At 35.0% G+C, this 17,085-nt stretch overlaps 1 protein-coding gene, 1 non-coding gene and 1 pseudogene across 2 annotated transcripts; 1 reads left to right on the plus strand and 2 right to left on the minus strand.

The window, feature by feature from the left end:
* Positions 1–205: 205 nt before the first annotated feature.
* LOC123904860 (protein NRT1/ PTR FAMILY 2.13-like) lies at positions 206–4,997 on the minus strand. Its single transcript, XM_045954465.1, has 4 exons — positions 4,565–4,997; positions 3,935–4,152; positions 1,908–2,482; positions 206–1,211 (listed from the first exon to the last, which is right to left on the minus strand). The coding sequence occupies exons 1-4, from the start codon at positions 4,689–4,691 to the stop codon at positions 305–307; spliced, it is 1,827 nt and encodes a 608-aa protein (XP_045810421.1). The 5' UTR covers positions 4,692–4,997; the 3' UTR covers positions 206–304.
* Positions 4,998–9,043: 4,046 nt separating this feature from the next.
* On the minus strand, positions 9,044–9,894 carry LOC123908739 (annotated as a pseudogene).
* Positions 9,895–13,497: 3,603 nt separating this feature from the next.
* Positions 13,498–13,599, plus strand: LOC123912006. Its single transcript, XR_006810859.1, has one exon. It is a non-coding gene; the product is annotated as a small nucleolar RNA R71 (small nucleolar RNA).
* Positions 13,600–17,085: the final 3,486 nt, after the last annotated feature.

The raw sequence follows: 17,085 nt of genomic DNA on the forward strand, positions 1-17,085 counted from the left end.
ATATGGAATAAATTAATCCACGTGTCAACACTAAGAAAAATCACAAAACATGAAGGGGGCATCACTCTCCTCCAAAGAATTGGAATTTGAATGGTGTTTTCTATTCTCTCCTCCAAAAATCACACTTTTCTATACAATCAATGTTGATACTTTTTAAACGTAAGGGACCAAATTGAAACCTAAAATAAACGTAAGGGACCAAATGTATAGTTAAGCCTACTTTTTATTTAAGAACTAAGGTAATATTACATATCTCAACTTAGAACTAAAGGCAGGGATAACTATTTTCTATTTTGTACATAATTTATTTAGATTCATCATTTTTCCTAGTATAGTAATCTAATTCTACTTTTGATCCTAACTCCACATCTTGAGGTTTCTCTTGGATATCAACACTTCCCTTATAATGATATCTTTGAGAAACATACAAAAAATAAGCCAAGTTGAGAACTCCAATTCCAGCCAAAAGATAGTAAAAGTAATCAAGCCTTCCAGCATTGATATCATTTGTTAACCAATCTGGATGGCTATGTGTTCCAGTGACATTATGAACTGTTGTGACCAATATGCTACTAACATAATTAGCCAAAGCAAAAGAGCAAGAGAAGAAAGCATTAGCAACACTTCTCATATGATCCGGAAATTGTCTATTGAAGAACTCAATTAGTCCAATTATGTTGAATGCTTCACAAAAACCAATCAAAATCAATTGTGGGAATAGCCACATTACTGACATTGGAGCAATTCCTAGTGGATTTGGATTAGAATTTGCAACATCTCTTCTAACTTTTTCAACCAAACCAGCTACAATCATTGATAGAATAGAAAACACCATTCCAATTCCAATTCTTTGGAGGAGAGTGATGCCCCCTTCATGTTTTGTGATTTTCCTTAGTGTCGGCACGCAAATCCGGTCATAGAATGGAACCCACAAGCCTATGACGATAAATGATACAACTCCGAGTGAACCGGCTGGAATTTGGAATTTTGGTCCAAGGTGTCGGTCCATTTTTAAGGCTTGTGATACAATAAATGTTCCTTGTTGGGCCATGGCAGTGAATCCGAGAATACCAGCAGCCCAAATAGGAACGGTTCTTGCTAAGCACTTAACCTCTTCTACTTGTTGGATGCTCACGAGTTTCCAATTATTTACCACGGTTCCATCCGAGTTTAAATCACCCTCCATTATCAGTGCGGCTTTGTCCAAGGCCCTAAAATATACATTTACGAAAACAATTAATCATAATTTCAAATTGTATATTTATCATATAATTAATCGTTAAAATTTGGTGTCAAATATGTGTCACAAGAACGCAACTCTTTAAGACACAAATAAATATAGCATAATTAGTAAAATAGTCTCCTAAAGATATTTTTGGTTTCACACTGGTCCCTTAAAGAAGAAAAAAAAGTCTGAAAGAAGTCCCTTAAAGAAAAAAAATGTTCGAATAGGTCCCTTAAAGACATCTCCGTTAATGGACCATTTTACTAATTAAGCCAATAAATATTCAAATTTCAAAAGTTGACATTATTTTATAAAATAGCTAACAATAGGTGAATAGGTTGTACTAGATGCTAAGCAATCTTGCATACTGTTGTTGGTGGTATCACCAACAACTCTAATTATTAGCTAATAATATTATTCAAAAAATGACACACACGTGCCATATATATAATAATGAAAATGAAAATATTTTGTACTTAAATTATTATTTTTTTGATAAAGTAGTACTCTTAAAGTTTTGTTGATACTAATAAATTAATATAAAATTAACTTTATAGTAATTATTATTTTTTTTAAAAAAATAACATGATAATATAAAGTGATGTGTACCTATCCATCAATCAAATTTAATGATAAACAAATAAAACTTTCAATAATCAAAGACTGAGATATGATATCTTACCTGAATTGATTAGTTGAAGGTAACTTTGACAAAATAGCACTCCCAATTAATGGAGGATCATAAAAGTTCCCATCAACTTCTTTCTCATTTGGAAGCTTAACTTTTCTCTTTTTAAAAGCAGCCACTAAAACTTGTACAATACTAGAAAAAATGCTTCCTTCTGGCTTCACATGAACATAAATCTTTGTTCCAACAAAGAACAAGATTATGGAACAAAACATACACAAAGTTGGTATTCCAAAACCAAGTTTCCAACTGATTTGATCTTGTATATAAACAATCACTGTTTGAGTGATTAATAATACCACAGTGAATGAAGTATAGTACCAATTGAAAAAACTATTTATTCCTTTTTTTCCTTCATCTGTTGTAGGGTCAAATTGGTCAACACCAAATGGTATACTACATGGTCTTATGCCTGAAGAACCTATGCTTAGTAAAATAAGTCCCATGAATAGAAATGCAACATTAGATGAACTTGCTGTGACACATTGATTTAATGCTTTTTGTTGAGGTGTGCATGGTGGAGGGTGTAGTTGTGGTAACATTGATGTTAATGTCACTGTTATCATGCCCTGTTTATACAATTTTCAATAGAGAGGATTAAATACGATTTTATGATAATTTATTACTCAGAACGACTTTTTAGTTAATATGTTTTTATTTATTTAATTTTTCAAAAGTGAATAATTTTTTTTAAAATAATAATTTTCAAAGACATAAAATAAAAGTATTAAAATTCGAACGCCAAACAAATATAATACCTAAGCTCATACAACTTGAGTTAAGATTTATGGACGAAAATAAAATAAAATACTTAAAAGTCAAAGGAAGTGGCCACTAGCCCCTGACCAAATTTAATGTGAAAAGACAAGACGATGATGTCACGTAAGAAAATGGATCTATGACAAGATTTATGTGCATCAAATATTTCCTCTGATTTTTATTATTAAAAAAAAGTATATTTTTATTTATAAAATATTTGATCTATAAAATTTATAATATTGATTACAAATATTCTATGAACGTAAAAATTAAAAAAATTCTTATGATAAAAATTACAGCAAGGTACAACCGTAGATGATTATTAAGAAATTGATGATCGGAATATATCTTGAATTTTACGTTTAAAAAACTAGGAGTATGCTGTAAAAAAAATGACTATGTTTAAATTTTAAACATAAAATTGTTAAGATAATGTTCTTTTTTTAAAATTTCGGTCCCGTATTTTGTGACAATTGTTTTTGTGCCACATTTGTTTGTAAGACTGATAATTTTTTTGACATAAATGCTACATTAAATTATCATTAAATTAAAATGGTCCAGTCATAGTTCATTCATTCATTCATTCATAGCCAAATTGGACGACAACGAAGATATGAAAGTAACACATAGCCAAATTGCATTAATATCATTTCCGTTTTTTTCTACTCCATTCGGACCCTATGACATATTCATCTTATAGAATGATATCATAGATAAAATTTCAATAATTCAATTGCATGTGAAGTATATGAAAATAATTCATTTAATCACTTAAAAAAAGAACAACCATGTAAACAAAAGCTCTATAGTTTTCTCCATTCTATAGTTTTCTGATAAAAAAAGAACAACCTTGTAAATAAAACCTCCATAGTTAAGATTGCTTCTTCATGGTACTAAAAAATGGCAACAATATATATATAATCTTCCCCGAGTCTCAAGAGTCAATTAGTGACAACAACAAAGATAGTTTTGTTTGGTTGTTTTTAAGGATATTGAAACGTTAACACTCTAATTATAATCATATTTATAATGAAAGTCAATAGTTTTACACAAAGCATGGATAGAGATAAAATAATTTTATGTTCTTGCAATCGGATAAAATAAATATTTTACGCAGTTAAGAAACGATAATCAATCATATATGTCCTTTGAAAATAGAATTAAAATTAAATATTTTTAATAATTTAATAATTATAATTGATTGACAGTGTCAAATATTTTTAGTGTTAGTAAATAAATTAAATCGTGAGATTAATACGTACCGCTAGCGAAAAAAATGAAGCAAAAGCTATGGTCCGGAAGCGACCGGCATAGGTATCAGAAACAAAGGCACCAAGTAAAGGGGCAAAATTTGTAAGACCACTCCATATGTTTAGAATGTTTGAAGCATGAACTTGGTCCAAATGAAATTCTCTTGTCAGATAAACCATAAAATTAGCAAACAATCCAAATGCTGCTAACCTCTCAAAAGTTTCATTTCCTGTATTAACAAAGTTAAAAAAATAAATCAAAATCAATTATTTTAAATTGAGTGGGTGTGAAATATTTTGTGCAAGATTACACAACATACAAAGTTAAAAATTAAATAAAAAATCAATTATTTTCAATTGAGTGGGTGTGAAATATTTTGTGCAAGATTACACAAATGTGAAGAAAAAATAGCTATGAAATTTTAGGCCGAATATGAATCCACTTAAGCAAAAAAGGTCGCAATTGAGAATATTGAACAATCTCAACCGTTAGTTTGAGATTCGAGGATTCAAATTACACACTTACTAAATTATCAATGTCTCTGTAACAAAATGTATAAAAAAAAGTATACAAAATACATTTATGCTTATATTTTGTTACGATCGAATAGATTAATAAATAGATAGATAGAAATATCTAACCTATAATAAAAGGCATGGCCTTCCATCCTCCGGGCTTCTTGTTGCCATGTTTTTCAAAGTTTTGTTCTTTTTCTATTGTTGAAGAAGAGAAACTAGAAGGGTTGGTTTTCTTATCCTCTACACTCATTTTCTTCAATATGACTATATTTTCTTCAAATTTTGGGGATTCTCTTCTCAAGGTAAAATGGCTTATGTAAAGTATTTGGCTTTTTGGTGGTTTGAGCTAAAGACCCAAAGACACTTATTTATACTACAACACAACAAGTCTTCCAAAAAATAAAAATAAACACATACAATGATTGAATGGTTGAGGTTTGATCATAGTGGTTCTATATGCTAGCTAGTTAGATTAATATCAGTGTTTTATTAATTTTTTTGAATAGTACTCTAATAAATCCAAATTAAATTAAGAGTTTTTAACGTGTGCTATTTCTAGACTACCGACTCATGCAAGAGAGACATAAACAAAGGGTTGCAACATTGCGTGCTTTGTTTGTTATGGTCAGTGGAAATGTGGGGACCATATGCACTCTTTGTATAATTTCAAGTCCTTTTTTCCTATGCTATGTGCATGATATAAAATCTAATATGGCACTATGTATCTTTAATAGCATCCACTTGTAGATTTTTATGTGTATAGGTGTTTGCATAGATGATATATTAGGACCAATGAACCCAATTTGTTAATTGGATTTAAATGGTAAAAAGTAAAGTAATAGTATTATATATATTTTGGGGTTACTTTTTGTTCATGGGTAATATGTTCATTCATATCATACCAAGGTCATGAATCATGTGATTGTACCCTATGCTATGGACCTTTGATGTAATTATTGAGACCCATAAACCTAAAAGTTTAAGATAAGTAGTCTATTTCACAAAGATCTTGAAGGCAAGTATGTGAAATTTTACCCTATGGCACATGTATGTACAGCTGTCAAAACGGGCAGCTCGGCCGATTTCGGGCCGGCCCGGTCGAGCTTCGGACTTCGTCAGGTCGGGCTAAAAAGTCCGGATAAAAAACGGACTACCAAAATTAGTGTCCGAGCCCGGTCCGGTATGGGTTGTCGGTCTTTCGGGCTGGCCCGGTTTATTTTTAATTTTTGTTTTTTTTTTTTTTTTACTTCTAGTGTTCAAACTCAACATTATAAATAGGATTAATAATTCTCGCGCGTCCTATTTTTACTCATCTGCTACTTATATTATATATATATATATAATAATTCTCGCGCCCAATTTTACGCATCCGCTACCTACGAGTTTCTCGCGCCCAATTTTGACGCATCCGCTACTTACGAGTTTCTCACGCGTCATATTTTTACTTATCCGCTATCTACGAGTTTTTCGCACCCCTTATTTTTACTTATCTGCTACCTACGAGTTTCTCGCGCTCAATTTTGACGCATCCGCTACTTACGAGTTTTTCACGCGTCATATTTTTACTCATCCTCTATGTACGAGTTTCTCGCGCGCCCTATTTTCAATGCATTTTTAATCTCTAACCTTCTACATTTATTAACTTTTTTTAGTTTCTCAATTTGTTTTCAAGAAAATTTTGTCAAACAAACAAACATTAATGACACGTTGTTTTCCAATACATCTTTAAATTTTTATATTTAGGGTTAAATATGTTTTTGGTCCCTATAGTTTCACAGAATTTTCGTTTTAGTCCCTAAAATTTGTTTTCACACTTTTTAGTCCATAAAGTTTCATCATTCAATATTTTTAGTCCCTGCCGTCCACATGGGTTAAAGGATGATGATATGGCACATGTATTTTATTTTTTCTTTTGGGCTTGCCACGTCATCGATCAGTTTTTTTTATTTTTTATTTTATTTTTTTGTCAGTTTTTTTTTCAATTTTTTTTGCAACCTCATTCCCAATTAAAAAAAGAAAAGAAAAATTAGTTTGTTAAAGAATTGTTTTTTTAGTTTGTTAATGTTAATATTATTTTTTTTGAAAAAAAAATTATTAACATTAATAAACTAAAAAATAATGTTAATATTAATAATTAAATGTGTTAAATACGTTTTTAGTCCATATATTTTTTTTTACAGTGAAAAAATATCCTACATTTTTTTTCATCAACACTTTTAGTCCTGACTGTTAAATTTTTTTCCCATCAACATCTTATAAGCACAAAAACAAAATAAACATAACAAAAAAAATCTGGCCAAAGTGTTGTGTCTGATGGTTTTTTTTTTACTAAGTGTCTGATGGTTGTTTTGCTAAGTTTAATATTGTTAATTATTAACATTAACAAACTAAAAAAACAAATCTTTAACAAACAATTTTTTTTTTAATATGTGTTTATTGAGTTGTATTTATGATTTACTCAAGAGCTTTTAAGCGAGAGTAGAATTTGGTTTAAAGGAGTGTGTCTCCACCATACTGTTTGTTCAGAATTGTTCTGTTAATTCAATCGCTGTCTGTGATTGATGAGGGAGTTGAGGAGGGCCTCATACCTAGGTGAGTCTTAGGTAGAAAGTATAGCACTGATAGTGATTAAGTGAGAAGATCGTAAATTGGGGTATTTGATGTGTGGTCTTCGAATTGATACTATTTAGTGAGCTTTATCCCTGGCTTGGTATGCCTCCAGAGTAAACTGTTATACTGAACTGTGTTAACAATTCTGGTGTGTTGTTTATGCTTTTCGATATATGTTTGTGTCTGGGGGAGTACATAATAGTAATAATTTCATTTTGGCAGACACTATTAAGATTTTGGCAATGAAGCTTTAGTTGTCCTTTAAATTACGTCCACAACTTTAAAACAAGGCACATCCACATTTAAGTGAAATGATATCAATTACAGAAATTTTCACATTTTAGTTGTCGTCACTAACTTGAAAATGCGCATTCAGAGACATAAAACTTTGAAAGCATCAATTTTATTATGTAAGTATGTAACCCAAATTCAGTTTAAAAGCATCTAAGTGGGGCATCACATCCGGATTAGAAATCAGCCCTCGAAGGAGTAACTAGTCTCCTATATAAGAAAAGAAGATACTAATAAAATTTCCAATTTGCTCCTTTTTCATTTTTTGACACATAATCAATTCAGGGTTATTTTTTGTCTTTATCAAAAAAAAAGTTAGTAGAAAAATGCTAAAAAAATTTCTCAGTACTATTCGAACCCTTAACCTTTTAGTTACACTTCTTATTAAATTTACCACTAAGTCATATGAATTAATTTGTTATATTTTTGGAACCAACATATAAACAATATGAGTTAAATGACCAATTGTAACCACAAAACTCGACTTTATTTGTTACTTCTTCCACGATTTTTTTCTTTTTATCTAAAAATCAAATTTTTTGTATGTAACCCAAATTCAAATACCTCACTTTATACAAATTCAATTTTTTAGTAAATAAAAATCAATTATTAACTGGGCATCGATATATCCTATACATATTTATTAACTGTGCATCGACCATCTGCTACGTTTTTGTTAATATAGGTAGATTACACTTTTTTTTTTCTTTTCACCTACAAATCCAATTTTTTGTATGTAACCCAAATTAAATCTAAATTACCTCTTCTCCCACATTTTTTTCTTTTTATCTACAAATCCATTTTTTTAATTACCTAAAAAAATAAAATATTAATGCTATATTTGTCTACACATATTTTTTTAAAAAAATTTACTTAAAACAAAAATAGTTGTCCTTTTATTTTATGTTTCTGTTTTTTTATTTTCTGAAAAATTTTGTATGAAAAGTTTTTATCAATAAGTCAACAATACTAATTACCTAAAAAAGAATAAAATATTAATGTTATATTTGTCCGTTTATTTTATATTTGTCTACAGATATTTTTTAGAATTTTTTTTATATTTTTTTTAATATCAACTTCATTTATGGACTTCAAGCCAATATTCAATTAAGTTAATTTTTAATTCAACTAAATATATTTAAGAACAAAACTTATAAACAGTTTAATAGAAACTGTTTTTTTTGTACAACCATAGAAATGGTTTTTACTGGGACCAATTGAAACATGACACGTGGATTAATTTATTTCATATCACTAATTTCAATTTTAATAAAATTCACATTGTCAATTCGAATTTCGTCGAGCAAGTGGAAGAGAAGAGTAAAGCGATGGAGATCACCACTACTCTTTTCTTCAATTCATCCGTTTATTTTTCACACACACACACACACACGCACGCACGCACACACACACGCACACGCGCACACGCACACACACAGATATATATATATATATATATATATATATATATATATATATATATATATATATATATATTCATCAATGGGAGGACTCAAACGATTTCAGTTAGTTGGCCTTTCATCAAAGCATCCCCATGGTTGGGGGTTATTGCCATGTTTATACTGTTGTTGTTGTTGATTTCACTGCTCTTGAAATGCATAAGTAAATATAACATTATTAATAATATATTCGTAAAGAAATAATTAATACTGTTGAAAACATAAAAAGAGAAGGACAAGAGAACATTCAAAATACTTTTTATTTAAGAACTAAGGTAATATTACATATCTCAACTTAGAACTAAAGGCAGGGATAACTATCTTCTATATTTTGTACACAATTTATTTAGATTCATCATTTTTCCTAGTATAGTAATCTAATTCTACTTGTGAGCCTAACTCCACATCTTGAGGTTTCTCTTGGATATCAACACTTCCCTTATAATGATATCTTTGAGAAACATACAAAAAATAAGCCAAGTTGAGAACTCCAATTCCAGCCAAAAGATAGTAAAAGTAATCAAGCCTTCCAGCATTGATATCATTTGTTAACCAATCTGGATGGCTATGTGTTCCAGTGACATTATGAACTGTTGTGACCAATATGCTACTAACATAATTAGCCAAAGCAAAAGAGCAAGAGAAGAAAGCATTAGCAACACTTCTCATATGATCCGGAAATTATCTATTGAAGAACTCAATTAGTCCAATTATGTTGAATGCTTCACAAAAACCAATCAAAATCAATTGTGGGAATAGCCACATTACTGACATTGGAGCAATTCCTAGTGGATTTGGATTAGAATTTGCAACATCTCTTCTAACTTTTTCAACCAAACCAGCTACAATCATTGATAGAATAGAAAACACCATTCCAATTCCATTTCTTTGGAGGAGAGTGATGCCCCCTTCATGTTTTGTGATTTTTCTTAGTGTCGGCACGCAAATCCGGTCATAGAATGGAACCCACAAGCCTATGACGATAAATGATACAACTCCAAGTGAACCGGTTGGAATTTGGAATTTTGGTCCAAGGTGTCGGTCCATTTTTAAGGCTTGTGATACATTAAATGTTCCTTGTTGGGCCATGGCAGTGAATTCCGAGAATGGGTTAACAATGGAGTTTTTCGCGTGAGAGGACGTGTGTGTTGATGATGGGATTGATGGAGTGGTTGGGAAGATGAAGAAATTCAAATTTTACACGCTTTTCTGTGCAGTCACGCCGCGCGTGACCCCTGCTACGCCGCGCGTAGTGCAAATTGTAACGGTCAAGAACTTCTTTCATAAAGGCCACGCCGCGCGTGATGGCCATCACGCGGCGCGTAATCACTAGTCAGAGAGCCCTTCTTTCTCCAGGCTTCACGCAGCGCGTGATACACCCCCAAGCCGCGCGTAATACATTTTTAAAAACTCCTTCCTCTGTATTGAAGGATCACGCCGCGCGTGATTGTACTGCGCCCCCGGCGTAGTTGAGCTCTGTTTTGCCCTGTTTTGCTTTAGTCCTTGTTTCTGCTGCGTACCTACCTGAAGGAAAATCGTGCTTAAAAACAAAGTGTAAAAACGCAGCGGAATTTTAAATTTTTCCTTCGATGGATCCTTGCGAATGGGCATGATCAGGGTTAAACGTTATACCTTTGTAGAACTGAAACAACAAACTCTTTACTTCTCTTCGTTGATCACAAGCACCACACGACGACAGCACCTCTAGCTAGTCCACACGAACAGGTCTTCAACTTTCAGTGCTAGCTGCTACAAGATGAAGGCTTAGGAAGTGCGGTTAGGGTTTCAGAGTTTCAGGGTTTCTCTGAAAAACGAATTGTGAAAAAGCAAAACAAACTGAACTATACAAGCTTCTATTTATAGAGTTTCTTGTGTGGTCAGTTGGGCCAAACGGTGTATGGTCTTCTTAAGCCCAAAACTGTTTTTCACTAATCGCACCCTCAAAATAAGTCTTACTTATTTCTTCCATATCGACTGTCCTTATGTGTGTGACCCTGTAGGTTCTTATGACGTTGGCAATAATATTAATCTTAATATTATAAACAGTGAGCGGTATCTAGCAACACATCACTGCTACCCAAATCACAAGAATGTCACGTGATCTGACAAACCTTTCGTGATAAAAACTCATGTGTATAATTACCCTTTTACCCTTATGTCTATATTGAACACAAGACATAGTACGTCACCCTTGTTAAGTTCAATATTGGGCCCATAGACATATCTCCTGTTATGTAGGAGGGGTAAATTCCATCTAGGTCACTCATGTCCCTTAGCATGATTCGTGGAATACCCATCAACCAACTTTATAGTCATCCTGTTACGGATAACTTTGAATGGCGACAAAGTACTACACTCCTACATCTAGGGAACATAGTGGTTTCAGGTCGAAGGGTGGAATACACCACTTATCACTATGAGAATATCTTATGACATTTCATAACATACTATGTAGTATTCTTATGGTGGGTCAATCCGATATAAATATTACTCTTAATATTTATATCTATGTGAAGACTTGATAACTCTTTATCTATGATCCGTGAGATGTGATCATCAGTCTACCAACATAATAGTCTCTATGTTTTGATGTTATCCCAATTCACATTAAAGCTCGACTACGGATGTTTTAAGAATAGTGTTCTCATGTGTAATGGATTCTCACGATTAAGTCACACTTAACGTTCCATTCAATGAACTTACTATTCTAGGGACTCTATTATTATTTAACACATAAACATAATAAAGAAAAGCCTTTATTTAATAAGTAAATTATCCAATACAAGTATCATGCAATTATAAATAATTGGCCTCTAGGGCTTACACCAACACTACCTACATACCTCAAAACAAAACAAACTAAAACATTAGAAACCGTTGGGTTGCCTCCCAACCAGCGCTTGTTTAACGTCCCGATGCTTGACGTCCAATACCCCTAAGGGTTATGGAAAAATAGTGCCACCATGTGGCAAGTAGTGTGCATTCCAAGGTAACTTAAGAGCATCTTTAACAATATGATCATAAACCTGGACCTTAAAGCATTGTGGGTCTCCATCATAACATTTCATTGTATCAAAGACATTGAATGTAACCTGCTGATCATCGGTCCTTAGCATGAGTTCACTCATCTCCACATCGATTAGGGCACGGCTAGTGGCTAAGAAAGGTCTACCAAGGAGCAAAGGTTCCCACTCCCTAGTTTCTTCTATGTCCAAAACCACAAAATCTGCGGGAAACACAAATCCAGCAACTCTAACCAACACATCATGGAGAATACCTTCCGGATGCACAATCGATCTATCCGCCAAAGAGAGACTCATCTTTGTCGGCCTTGCTACCACTCCTGGTATCTTCTTCATCATTGATAACGGCGTCAGATTTATGCTAGCACCCAAATCACACAAAGCCTTTTCAATCGTGAGATTTCCAATGGAACATGGAATTGTAAAGCTCCCCGGATCTTTCTTCTTCTGAGGTAGCTTCCGTTGGATGAGGGCGCTGCACTCTTCAGTCATACTTACCATTTCATCATCAGGCGGTTTTCTTTTCTTAGTAAGCAGCTCCTTCAAAAACTTTGCATAACTTGGCATTTGTTTCAATGCCTCAACCAATGGTATAGCCATCTCAAGCTTGTTTAACACCTTCATAAACTTCTTGAACTCCTTCTCTCGCTCAAGATTCTTAACTTTCTTCTTCCTATGATAAGGTATCCTAGCATATGGCGATTCATCAACACCCTTACCTTTCTCAACTTTCTTGCTCTCTTTTTCTTTTATCTCCCTCTGTTTTTCAACTTCTTCTTCCTCATCCTCACTAATCTCCACTTCCTTAGACATATTTTCATTTTCGACTTCTCCCTCATGTCTCTCATTTTCAACTACAACCTCTTGCTTATTTTCAATCTCTCCCTCAATGACTTTCTTTTTCAAAGGCTTCTCCACAGCTGGTCTTTCCGGTACCTCTCTACTCCTCAAAGTGATTCCGTTGCAAGTTTCATTTTTCGGATTATCATGAGTGTTTCCACCGAAACCTCCTTGGTTTTGCAACATTGAAAACTGTCTTGAGAGTTGACCCATTTGCACCTCAAGATTCTTGATAGAGGCTTCATGGTTCTTGTTTGAGGTCTCTTGGCTTGACTTCATTGCTTCGAAGTTGCTTTGGGTCATGAGCATGAATTGATTAAGAGTCTCTTCCATCCTTGATGGAGGCCTTTGCTGCTGTTGAGCTGAACCTTGCCCTTGCATATTGCTTCCCCATCCGGAACCGTTATTGTTGTTGTTGTACGGTTTCCGGAAATTAGCTAAGTATCTAACTTCCTCTGAACCTTCCGGGAAACAACCGCCATTGGGATGGTCCTGCAAACAGAAATCACAACGCACATTATCAATTTTACCTATCGAAGAAGTTTGAACTTGTGGATTGGACAGCAGCTTCATCATTGCTTCCATTTGGCTAGTCATTAGCTTTTGTTGAGCTAATAAGGCTGTTTGTGTGTCCAGCTCCAAGACTCCTCCTCTCTTTTTGGCTCCTCTATCATTGGTAGCTCTATACTCGTTTTGAGCCATGCTTTCCACCAACTCTCTTGCTTCAGCCTCGTCCCAATTTTTCAGCGAACCACCGGCTGATGCGTCAAGTATCATGCGCGTTTGCGCCCTTAAGCCTTGGGTGAACATTTGCATCTGATTGTGGCCGTCGAAGCCATGATTCGGGCACCTTTTAAGACAAACTTTGAACCTCTCCCAAGCATCATAGAGCGTCTCCCCATCCGCTTGCTCGAAGTTGCTAATTTCAGCCCTTCTTTCCAAGAACTTGTGGATAGGAAAGTAGCGGTCTAAGAACTTCCGCTCAAGTTGTCTCCATGTCTCAATAGTTCCGGCGGGTATTGTATCCAACCAATCCTTAGCACGGCCGGTGAGAGAGTGTTTGAACAACCTAAGTCTCTTATCTGATTCACTTTCCCCCGGTGGGTCGGTATAATCGCAGGCCTCATAGAAATGTGACAAATGCAAGTTGGGACATTGGGATTCCGATCCGGAGTAGGGGTTCTCTTTGAGTGCGGATAAGACCGTATTCTTTATGTCAAAGGAAACCGGGTTTGCCGGTTGAAAACCCTGATTTGCTAGAGCGTCATTATCTCTTCGCCCATAATCACCAAGAGTACGTCTTTGTGGTGGAGGAACCGGTGGAACGTGGACCGGTGGATCCTGCTCTTCTTCCATAGCAGCTGAACTCTGTTCTTGACAGTCCGGTGTACCACCTAACGAAGCTTTTTCTCTAGAAGCTTGAGCTTCCCTTGCCGCCTTCCGATTTGCGCGAGCTGTCTTCTCAATTTCTAGATCAAACTGCAGCTCAATGGGACCTGTCCTCCGCATGCACAAGGAACAAACAAGTAGAACGCTCCGGTAGAAAAATGTAAAACAGAAAAATCAAAGAAAACACAGAAAATATAAACACTATTGCCTTGTTGAATCAATCACAATCCCCGGCAACGGCGCCAAAAACTTGATGGAATTTTCGCAAGTGAACGAACTACCACGTAGTAATAAAAATATCGATCCACAGGGATTGTGTGATTAAACTAGTCTAATAGTGTTCATAAACATCATGCAAGAATAACACATAAATTTGGGGTATGTTGAGTGATTAATTGGTAGAAAACGTGCTTTGTAATAAGTGGAAAAGCGAGGTAGAATCATCGGAATCACCTAGTCTATAGCTAAATCACATGCAATCTACCGTATCATACGAATTTACTCAAGTGTTCACAACTGGATCAACAAATTAGTGAATTGCAATCTCTTGTCAAAATCCACTCTATTCGTTGTCGATACTCCCCCGATCTCTCGGGTGGAAGCTACCTACAACGAATGATATGAAAGCGTGTCGATCGTTCGCTACACTCTATGTTTCAATCTCTCGACCGGAAACACTCGAGTGCTCAATGCAATTCAGTTCAGAAATTAAACCAATATTCTCATACGTGACTTAACTCAAAATCATTATAACACTAATGAAGGATTATAAAGCATTAAGTGAAGAATTGCATTAAGTAAACACTATGAAACAGAGTAAATTCTTACAATAGAGCAGATTACATTAGATCCATCTACATCCTAGGCTATCCTAGATCCTACCTCCACAATGAGTTTAGCTCCTCATGTTGCTTCGATCGCGTCCTAGCTTCAACTTCATGGCTTGAGAATCCATGCTATTGAGGAGCTTGAAGCTATCCTATGAAGGTCTGGATCCAACTGTGAAAGCTCCAAAACCAGAAAGTAGATGAAATGTAGCAGATTTTCCAACCCCTCAAACAGAAAATGCAGTTTCCTTATATAATAATCGCAACCACGCCGCGCGCCAGATCTATCACGCCGCGCGTGGTTGCAATTTCTTCAACTACGCCGCGCGTGTAACGGTCTTACGCGGCGCGTGATCAAATCTGAGGTCTCTGATCTTCAACTCTGCAATCTTCACGCCGCGCGTGATAGCTCTACGCCCCCGGCGCAGTTATTCTTCCTTCATTCACGCCGCGCGTGGTCAGTGCTACGCCGCGCGTGATCAAGTCAGAGAGCAATCCAATTCTGATCAAAGCTTCACGCCGCGCGTGGTAGGCCTCACGCTGCGCGTGATCATGGTGAAAAATTTGGCTCTCTGTGAACTCCATCACGCGGCGCGTGATGGGCTACGCCCCCAGCGTAGTGAAAATCAGCAATTTCCTGCAATTTACCTGTTTTCTTGCAACACAAGTAATCATGCTTATGAATAGATTTCTCTTACATTTATTGCTTAAAACCTACTAAAATGCATTTAATGTTACTAGAATAGGCATTGATTTAGAGAGTGTGACGATCCGTCATCATTTATAATAGTAATTGGAGAGAATAATTTATATCATGAGTTGATGTATCATGTGTTGCATTTCATTGATTTTTAGTTGAATTTTTTATTATCACGCGCTATTTTATTTTATTTTTCATGTTCTTTTATGAGTGGCCTCTAGAAAAGTGATTACCTACTTTTATGAGTGACGCCATAAAGGCCAATGAGTCTTATCGTGTAATTAGTTGTACGGGTGATAATGTTTTTGGGTGAATATGATAAAAAATGATTTTGAGTCATATAGTTTTAAGTTTGAATCAATTAGAGTTAAAAAAAATGCAACCAATCATGTGTTGGAGCTGATAGAGATGGCTGAAGTATGTGTTAAAAAGTCTTACATTGGTTGAGAGATAATCTGACTAAGTGTATATAAACTAGAGGCAATTTTTACCTTACAAGTCGGTTTTGTAAGGATGAGTTAGACCCAATACTCATTTGTAAGATGATATCAGAGCCTCTCCACGATCCGTTGGGCGCCTGTTATCAGGTTTCCGCTATCGGACCGCCCACCGTTATATCCGCGCACCAAGCCCAATAGTGCTGGGCGCGAGGAGGTGTGTTAAGAAGTCTCACATCGGTTGAGAGATGGTCTGACTAAGTGTTTATAAACTAGAGACAATCCTCACCTTACAAGCCGGTTTTGTAAGGATGAGTTAGGCCCAATACTCATTTCTAAGAGTATGGGTGCTGGCTTATGATGACTCTGCTTGGTGGGTGGTTTCATCCTTTTTCTTCTTCTTTTGTCCTTTTCTTTCCTCTTCTTTTTTTTTTTTTTGATAAGCAAAAATTTTCTTTCCTCTTCTTGTTCTGTCTTGGTTACTATATTTGGGTGGGCTCGTGTCTACTGGTGTCACCTGTTGGTATTTTGGTTTTGGTTTTTGTGTTTGTCTCCTATTTATGTTTTTCTTCTTTTATGAGTACTCCCGGTACTCCTCTTTGTAATTAACTCTTCATCTCTAGAGTTAATTTGAGGTCTCAAAAAGTAGGACAAATAATATACAATTATACGAAGAAATGAAATTAGAGCCAGGTATAACTTATTAGGTGTTCAGCATAGAACAAAATTATTCGAAGAGGATAGAAGAGAGGATAGATGAATTCACATTAAAGGTGGTTTGATGGAAGGTGTGTTTTAAGCTGGAGGTCAGAATCCGAGTATTGGAGGTGATCGACAATGAAAATGGTGAGGTACATGTAGATGTCATCCGTTCGATTAATATTTGCTATGTGACATCAATATGTACATTAAATTTGAATAAATGGAGGCTTCTTAAATGGAGCGAAGCTGCACTCGCAGAAAACACTCAGATGCTCAGCCTAAAAAAGGTTGTATATAAAAGTCGATGGATGTAACATTCGACTTGATCCATCCTAAAAGTTTGGTCCAAAATACTAGCGAAATGA

The sequence above is a fragment of the Trifolium pratense genome, linkage group LG2, assembly GCF_020283565.1.
Source record: "Trifolium pratense cultivar HEN17-A07 linkage group LG2, ARS_RC_1.1, whole genome shotgun sequence".
Taxonomy (NCBI): domain Eukaryota; kingdom Viridiplantae; phylum Streptophyta; class Magnoliopsida; order Fabales; family Fabaceae; genus Trifolium; species Trifolium pratense.

Excerpts from the sequence above, each read along its gene's own strand:
- LOC123904860 (XM_045954465.1), bottom strand. The coding sequence starts at position 4,691 with ATGAGTGTAGAGGATAAGAAAACCAACCCTTCTAGTTTCTCTTCTTCA. Across the intron at positions 2,483-3,934 it reads CTTCATTTTTTTCGCTAGCG|GGCATGATAACAGTGACATT; the intron begins GTACGTATTAAT and ends TTGTATAAACAG. Across the intron at positions 1,212-1,907 it reads CCTTCAACTAATCAATTCAG|GGCCTTGGACAAAGCCGCAC; the intron begins GTAAGATATCAT and ends TGTATATTTTAG.